Below are 9026 nucleotides of genomic sequence, written 5' to 3' on the forward strand. Positions count from 1 at the left end.
ACCTTCTCAGGAAGCCTCAGGGGCAGGCATGTCGGTCCCCAGTAATGGAAAGAACCAGAGGGTTAGGGCAAGATATGATTATTGTTGGATCGTAGAAAAGTAACTTGCTCAAGATCACCAGCTTGTGTGCAACTAAAGCAGAATTCAGACTCAGGTCTTCAGACTCTTAAGTCCTTATGAAAGAATAAAGCAGAACTTGTTTCCAAAAATGCTTAATTTGTTCTTGACAGTCTGTGATCATGGACACGATGCTTCACTTAATGCTAGTATTACTTCTGAATGGCATCGTGTGGAGGAAGGAACTGAGCCTTAGAGAGACTGAACCATTACCCACGTGGAGCCAGGCTTTGAAGCAACAAGCCTGTGGTAGCCTATGTCTTGCCTCGTAGGCTCTGAGGACGGCATGCTCCTTCACTTGCTGTCAGGCTTAAACTAATACCATGTGGTGACCCTGCTGGATGTTTAGAGTAATGTATGTTGTTGAAGAATTATATATTAAGGAAAGAAAAGGAAATAATCCAATTGGTACTAAATGTAGGTTGTTTAAAAGATTTCTTTAAATAATGAGGTAATTGCAGAGAAAGATAACTGAATCTTGTGGGGGCCTTGGTGCTGAAATTCTGGTAGTGGAAACCCTCTGCTCTGCAGCCCCCTGCCTGCATGTTCACCCTGGCCACTGAAGGCAAGAGGGTAGGGTGGAGAAAGGGGGACAAAGGGCTATTGAGTGAACTCCACAAATGCAGAATGGCCCATCTGTGTAGTTCTTTGAAGCTCAGAGGTTGTTTTCCTTAAGACTTGACTGGGACATTCCAATGTGGCGGGGCCTGCTGGGTGGATGTTTTGTGGACTTCAAAGCTTTTCCATACCCCCGTTGACTGGCAGGTCTGAAGTCCACACAGCCCTGATCAATCTCAGGGCCAAGCAATGGATCGGGAAAGACACCAAAGCTGTGTCTGTGCACTTCACTTTCTTCAACCCTCCAACCCAGCTCCTCACCAGTGTGTCCCTAAGAGCAGAAGTACTACCTGCAGGAAGTTTCCTTTTCTCCTCTCAGGTGGAATCAGTCCATATCTTCCTCAGTGACTCAGCCACGAGATACCTCCTTCTGCTCCCTGAGGTGAGTTCAGGGCAGCTCTCCAAATCAAACACCCGGTAAGAATGACTACTGCCAAGAGATAGGCTCTCTACCCATAGGACTCCTCCCCATCCAGAGTGGGCCACACTTGTGTGATGCAGCAGGCATTCATTTTAGGTGTTGTGAGGGAAAAATAATAAGACCCTCTTGGCCGGTGCAAACGTAGAGCCATGCTGTCAAAGAATTCTCTGGAAGACAGACTTATGAACCTTCCTCCCGTGGGTTTTGGTAATGTGATGGCTCCGCGAGAAGCCAGCCACCTCTCATGTTGATGGAGCTTAAAAAAAAAAATCAAGAGCACAGGAAGTCATTGTAAATATTTTTATCTGGGCTTTCTCTGATTTTTAGCTGTTTTTAAGTTTTTAGCTGTAAAGAGCCAAGGTTTATTCACTTTTTGGGTCAAATATACACAAGAGAAAAATGAGTTGGGAAACAGGTGGCCTTAGGAATATGACCAACATTGTCGCCAACAAGCCCACATGGTGACCCCATGTGTGTCAGAGTGGTTCTTTTCTTGATAAAGCCACCAATGGCTAATATTTCAAAAGCAGATCTTCAGGTCTTTCTTCCTAAGGGCCTCTGGGTGGAATCAAACTCCCAACCTTCCAGTGCATAGCTGATCATGTTAACTATTTGTGCCACTCAGGGAATGAAGAGTGTAGAAACTCATGAGAATTTTGAGTCTGTGAATTGCTCATGACAGTAAAAGTTGTGATGGTCAGTGAAGCCATATGCCTTGCTTGTCTGTAGGGATGGGACGGGAAGGCTGATGGAGAACAGTCTGGAATAAGATAAAGGGGGCAAGGCACTCCCCTCAAATGTAAAATCTGTTGTTGTTGTTGTTGTTGTTAGGTGTCACTTCACTGAATCAGTTTCAATTCATAGTGGCCCCATGGACAACAGACTGGGACACTTCCTGGTCTTGTACCATCCACAGCCATCGCCATTTGAGCCCATTGTTGCAGCTCCTGTGTCAATCCATATTGTTGAGGGCCTTTCTCCTTTGTGCTGGCCCTCCACTTTCCCCAACATGATGTCCTTCCCTGAGGACCAGTCCCTGCTGACGCTGTGTCTGAAGCATACGAAAAACTATCTTACTAACCTTGCTTCAAAGGTTGTTCTAAGTTAAGGTTCACATGTCTTGTCATAAACCCTGAACCCAAGAGAGTCTTGCAATTCGATTTTTAGAGCTTGAGAAACAATCCCAAGGAGCTTAAAAGTGACCTGTCCAGCTTTACTTCAGACTAGCACACTACCATCTCTCCTAGAAGCCGGTCACTCCCCCCACCGCCTGCCTCCCACCGCTGTCACCTCAGGGAAGTCACCTTTGATTCTTCCACATCCTCACCATTCACATTCTATCTACCAGCAATCCTACCCAGTACTTCCAAAATACTGGTCGATCCTGAATCTTTCCATCTCTACTGCTACTGCCTTGTCATCCTAGAAACCGCCATCTCTCACCCAGACTGATGTGACAGTCTGACCTATACCTCCTGACTCACCACCCCCTTCTAATCTCTGTTCACACGGTGCCACAGTGACTGTGTTGATATATACATGGAATTCTGTATCTCCCGATTTAAAACACAGCTTGTTTCCCATCGCGTTTGGAATAAAACAAAATTCTACGGCACAGCTTGACCTGACTCTTGCCCTTGCAATGCTGGTTTTCTTTTCTCCATGAAACAAACAAACAAAACAAACGCACGGCTTTGGAGTTTATTCTGCTGCATGGTGACCATGAACACGGGGTAAAGTAGTACTCTTTGTGGGAGTAGAAAGCCTCCAATGTCTCCGTTGGGACCCTCAAAAGCCTATTGCTGCCTCAGGGCCTATAAACTTGCTTTTGGTTCTGCCTGGAAGGTTCTTCCCTCAAGCTTCTAAATGGCAGCTCCCTATCATTGTAGTCTTCTACCAGATGCCACATTGGAAGAATGAGAAGATACAGCTTCTCTGCTTTAACATGGTCCTCTATCTATTCATGAGCCCCTATGCCACTGTGGCATAGTGAATTACACGCCGGGCAGCTAACTGCAAGTTTAGCAGTTCGAAAACAGCCACAGTCCTATAGGACAGGATAGAAGCAGATCTATCCTGTCCTATAGCATTGCTATGGGTCTGCTTATTAAAGTGTTGTGCTTAATTATTTCTTCTACTCACTTTAGCTTTCCCACATTTAAGAGAAAGTTTCAGTCTTCGTGATATCCATTTGGTCTTTTCTTTATTTCCTGTCTTTTTAATGACTTTTTCGTGTATGTCTTTGATATCATTCCAGAACTCATCTGATCTTCAATCATTAGTGTTCAATGCATCAAATCCATCCCTGAGATGGTCACCAAATCCCTCATAGACGCGTTTTAATTGTTTTCATCTCCCATTTGCAGTTGACTCCTAGTCTTATGCTAATGATGATATTGACCTTCTCCATCATCTTTTCCATACACGTGGTTGATTTGATTCCTGTGTTTGTCATACACCAAAGGTCATGCATAAAGTCACAGTGGTTGAAAAGGTATTTATCATAATAAGTTGTTGATCTTGCAAAATTCTATCACGTGATTTCTGGTGTAGCCAGGTCATATAGTCCAACTTCCATTCTTTCATTGTTCCAACTTCCTCATTCCAATCACAAGTAATTATCACCGCATCTTGATTGCATATTTGATCGATGTCAGATTACAGAAGGTGGGAAAATACCTTAAACTTCATCAGTTTGGCATTGGGGCATAACTGGTCTTCCTTGTACGCATGTGAATGTAAGCACTGTACAGCACTGTACTTCCGGACTCATCTTGAAATGTCCTTCCAGACCATGAGTGCAGTGCCATTCCTCTTCAATTTGTCATCCGTAGCGTAGTAAATGATATCACTGTCTCATTGAAAAGCACCAAAGCCAGCCAATTTCAGCTCACAAATACCCAGGATATTAATTTTTATGCATTCAATTTCATTTTGACGACTTTCAATGTTCCTAGATTCATACTGTGAATTTCATATTCCAATTATTAGTGGAGGTTGCAGCTATTTCTTCTCATTTTGGGTCATGTCACAAATGAAGGTCTCAAAAGCTTTGCTCCGTCATTAAGGAGGAGGCAGCCCTTCTGCAGTTAGTTATCTTTTGAGAGTCTTCCAAGCTGAGGGGCATATCTTCCAGTGCTATATCTAACAATGTTCCACTGAAGTTTATAATGCTCTCACTGGATGATTTTCAAGAAATGGGTCACCTCATTCTTCCTCCTAATATGACTGTCCACGATGGTTGGGTATATTTACTAGACCACCAGCAGTGTATAAGAGTTCTAATTTCTCCACACCCTCGCCAGCATTTGTTGTCCTCTGCTTGTTATTTTTTAAATTGGGCTATGATTGTAGGTGTTAGATGGCCTCTCGTCATTGTTTTGATGTGCTTTTACCAGATGGCTAGTGAAAAAGAGCATTTCCTCATGTGCCTATTAGCCATTCAGGTGAATGGTGAATTCTTTCGTGAATTTTCAGGTGAATTCTTTTGTGAATTTTCAGGTGAATTCTTTTGTGAATTTTCAGGTGAATTCTTTTGTGAATTTTCTATGCAGCTCTTTTGCCCACCTTTTAAAAGAGTTATCTTTTTTGTTTTGTTTTTCTTGTTGTGGTCCTGCAGTGCTCTGTAGATTTTAGTAATCATTCCTTTCTCCATTATGTCATTGCTAAATATCTTTTCCCAATCTGTGAGTTCTCATTTTACTCTTTCGATGAAATCTTTTGATGTACACAAGTGTTTTATTTTAATGGGTCATAGTCATCTATTTTGTCTTCCATTGTGTGTGTTTCCTTTGTTCTATCTGGTAGCCCGTGTATGCCCTGCAGTAGGGTCCTTAGATTTGTCCCAATTTTCTTATTGATGATCTGGAAAGCTTTGGGCTTTACATTTAGGTCTCTGATATACCTTGAGTTTGTTTTTGTATGTGGGATGAGGTCTGGAGCAGATGCTATTCTTTCTGATAGCCGAACACCATCTATTTTCTTCCTCACACTTTGCTTTACCACTTATATCAGTAATCTCTTCCTAAGTTGAGCATGAAGAAGGCCATGTCATTAGAGTTGATGGCTCTTGGATTGGGGTTAAAATTAAGTGCAAGCCTGAAGCCCAATCTATGGTTTATCTATATATCTGGTTCACTTTAGAAATATCGCTGCCGTTTTATGTTATAGAACATTTTCACTCATCCCCAAGTGGCATCACTTCCACTGTCATTAAGTCAATGCTGATTCATAGAGACTCTATAGAGCAGGTAGAACTGTCCCTGTGAGTTTCTGAGCTTGCAACCTTCCCAGGACTAGAAAGCCTCACCCTTCCCCATCAGAGATGGCTGGGGGGTTGGGAAATGCTGACCTTGAGGTGAGCAGCCAAATGAGTACCCACTATGCGTTAATGGTGTCACTATTTTAGCCAATGGTATAGAATTTAAAACACTGTTGAGAACATGAAATTAGAAAAGTATAGGCCAGCTGTAAACTACAATATATGAGTTGTGCAGATTAAACTCTTAGTGACTGGATATAATTGACACAAACAATGGGTGTTGGTGATAGGGCTAAGCTTTCAATAATATACACTCACCGCAGCAAACCATGCCTACCAGATTAATACATGCTATAATGAAACAAGAGGGCATTAAATTAGTAAGTATATGATAGTTCCAGGATACCGTTCATTAGGCACCCTCAAGGCAAGAGACTTGAACCAAAGGCCAAGGTCTGCCACTTCAATCGTCTTGGGACCGCAGTCATCTTGTTGCTATGTTTTAGCCCACTGGTGCAATGACTGGGCCAATCTGTCTTGTTGAGGATCTTTATCTTTTTCATGGACCTGGTTTCAATTCCTGAACAATACACCTTAGGAGAAAATGCCATGTATTGGTCAGTGGAGGGTTGTGTGTTGTTATGATGCTGAACTTGTTTGGGTGGAACTTCCCAAACTAAGGGGCACTAATCTAGGAAGAAAGCCCTGGTGATCTACCTAAAAAACAACAACAACAAAAAACAGCCAATGGAAATCTAAACAGATCACAATTGTCCAATCTGCGACCAATCATGGGAACAATTCAGGTATGGGCAGCATGATGCTTCCATTACGAATGAGGATACCATAAGTTGTAGACAATCTCGACAGCATCTAGCAATACACAGAAGTCTCCTAAGTGGTGCAAATAGTTCTCATTCAACTATGTAAGGGTGTTTGGTTCACACTCACCCAAAGGGTTCACAAAAGAAAGGTATGGCGATTAGCTTCCATAAAGATGAAAGCACCAGCCAGCCCTGTGAAGGAGTTATACTGTGCAACGCAAAGGCATTCCACTAGGGGGAATTTACCCTACTACTGATACTACAGAGAAACTTATTCTTTTGAGAAATGCAGAAGGACTAGAAGGGGCAAGTGTGGAGGTCAGGCAGCTGTAAGTTGTATATTCATAGCCCATGGTTTTAATCTGCATTGTTTACCAGGATTTTATATACACTTTGCACCTGCTGCCACATTTGGTTCTGTGAGTGCTTATGTATGAAGAGGTGTCCCATTGCCCCAAAGCTAACTGAAAAACAAATTTGTTATCCAAACTCTGCAGAGCAGAAAATTAATTTAATTTTAACACTGACTCAAAATTGTCATTATTCTTATTTATTTTCTCTTCATCAGCTGCTCTTTCTGATGCTCAACATGGTTCACCTCTGCTTTCAACTCTTCAGTATGATTGAGAAAGGCATCTTCCGCTACTGGAAAAAAATAAGCAATTGGCTGGAGGTATCCCTTTTTCTATATTAATTATATAGATAAATGTACAATTATATAGATATATTTTATAATTATATAATTATAAAAATAATATTAACCACGTTATTGCTGTTTATCTGAAAATAAATCATGGAAAGTTGGTTGTGTACTAGCTAATGCCAATATTCTTGTACCTTTCTTCCTTTGTTGTGTAATTCCAAAATAGCACTTAAGATAAAGTATCTGTTCAGTAATTTTAGAGTTAATTCACAACTCACATCACAGAGTGCCAAGGTCAGATCTTTCCTTTGGCGGATCTCTGAATGGGCCCTGTCTGTTCCATGTTTCAGTTCTCTGTGGTTGGACTGAGCCTTGCCTACTACGCAGCTTCCAATCATCTTGTTATTCTTGCTGGAGGTGTTATCAACCAGTTTCATAAGGAATTTTTTCAAGAATTTGTGGACCTCCGTTTTATTGTATCCTGGAATCAGGTATGGCAGGAGTGATGAGATAGTAGATTCCTTTGCACTGGATGGTAATGGCTCGGCTCCTAAGGGATGCTTCAGAGCATGTGTGGGGCAGACCCAAGAACAGGGAACTACTCAAATGACAATAAGCTACAAGGGAGCAGATTTTGATTGAGCTTAAACACGAGGTCAGCGTGTATTTATTCAGATGCATCATGTCCATTTCTTTGTCCTGAAAACAGTGTTAGAAATAAGTGTTGTTACCTACTTGCTCCAAGGGAACACATCAAGGCTCAAGGAAAAACCCAGACCCCACAATAGGGAGGAGTCCAGCTGCAAAATCCTTCCTTCTCTGTTCCTCTGGGAGCCTTTCCACGGGAGTTCAATCTCCCTTTAAGGAAGGGGAGATCTCTGCCCAGGAAGCAATACTGACATGCCCTTATGCAACTGCACAAGGCCAGGAAAAGGTAGAGGCTTCCCATTTGTGTGCCCATGTGGAGGGGGACAAAATCTGAGAGAAGTTGGGAGGGTGAATGCATCAATACCTTGCAAGCTGGAGTGTGGAGTCAAGCCCATATAATCACGCTTTCGCCCCCTCTTCCCTGCTTTGCTCCCAGGCCCCTTCCTGAAAGGTGGTCAGGGCACTAGCCGCATTAGCCCTCCAGACCTTCCCACCCCAGGGCTGGGCTTGCTTCCAGAGCAACCCAGAATCAGCTTGTATTAAGGTGGCGCAGAATATATTCTGCTCCAGCTTCAGGTCCTCATTACCCAGTTCCATCTCGCCCAGATAATGCCCCTGTTCTATTCTCTCTGCCTTTCCTATTATTGCTATCTGCTTTGTTCTGTGATATTAGCGGCTGATCCCCCCCCCACTGTCTGCCCTCATGGGAAACTTGCTGGGTATGAAGCTCTCAGTTCTTCCTTGAGGAAGAACTTCCTCATGCTTCCTCTTGAGGAAACCCTGTTTCCTGGTGGTGGGTGCTCACCAGGAGTCATTTGTGGCAAGTCACTGATGCCCACTGTCAAAGGGGAGAGAAACAGTGCTCTGAGGGAGCCCCAGAGCGCAGTCCATATTTGTGGGGCCTAAGCCTTTCAAACTTGGGGGCCTTTCTTAATAGACAAGATATCGAATAGCTTCCCTTGGAAATACACTGAAGTTACAAATAACCTGCTTGTCAGAGGCAGTGGGACGCAGTGGTCTCGAGGTCCCGGGACTGGACACAAGATCAGCTCAGCATCCTCCCCTCATTGTTATCTTCATGAACATCACTTCCTTCTGGAGACTTCCCGCTCCCTCTCTTCTCATTCGTGGTCCTCACGAAGCTTATTGGTATCTAGTGTTGTTTAGTTGTTTCATCATCTTTCTCAACAAAACTGGAAGCTTTATGACGGAAGGACTCTATCTACTTGCTCAGTACTGGTTCATCAGCACTGAGATCAAGGACCTGATGGAGAAGGTGCTCAATAGATATTTGTTCTCTCTCTGTGGGATAGGCATGCCTGGGTGGTACAAATGCTTATTAACATGTTTGGCTACTGAGCAAAGTCTGGAAATTTGCAGTTCATCCAGCAACACTGCAGAGGAAAGGCCTGGCAATTTTCTTCTGAACAATTAGCCATTGAAAACCTGACGGAATAGTTTTACTGTAACACGCAGTAGATGTCCTTGAATCAC

The 9026-nt window shown here is 43.0% G+C and overlaps 1 protein-coding gene across 1 annotated transcript in view; it reads left to right on the top strand.

Annotated features, from left to right (window-relative positions):
- Window positions 1–9026, top strand: part of PKD1L1 (polycystin 1 like 1, transient receptor potential channel interacting) — a 183557-nt gene that overhangs the window by 142450 nt on the left and 32081 nt on the right. The window contains exons 46-49 of the mRNA XM_013006002.1: window positions 231–385; window positions 883–1117; window positions 6810–6914; window positions 7235–7375. Of these exons, the coding sequence (XP_012861456.1) occupies window positions 231–385; window positions 883–1117; window positions 6810–6914; window positions 7235–7375 (636 nt within the window). The remainder of the gene's footprint in view (window positions 1–230; window positions 386–882; window positions 1118–6809; window positions 6915–7234; window positions 7376–9026) is intronic.

Source organism: Echinops telfairi, unplaced genomic scaffold (genome assembly GCF_000313985.2).
Source record: "Echinops telfairi isolate 266 unplaced genomic scaffold, ASM31398v2 ScPeMD7_7;HRSCAF=31, whole genome shotgun sequence".
In the NCBI taxonomy this organism is placed as follows: domain Eukaryota; kingdom Metazoa; phylum Chordata; class Mammalia; order Afrosoricida; family Tenrecidae; genus Echinops; species Echinops telfairi.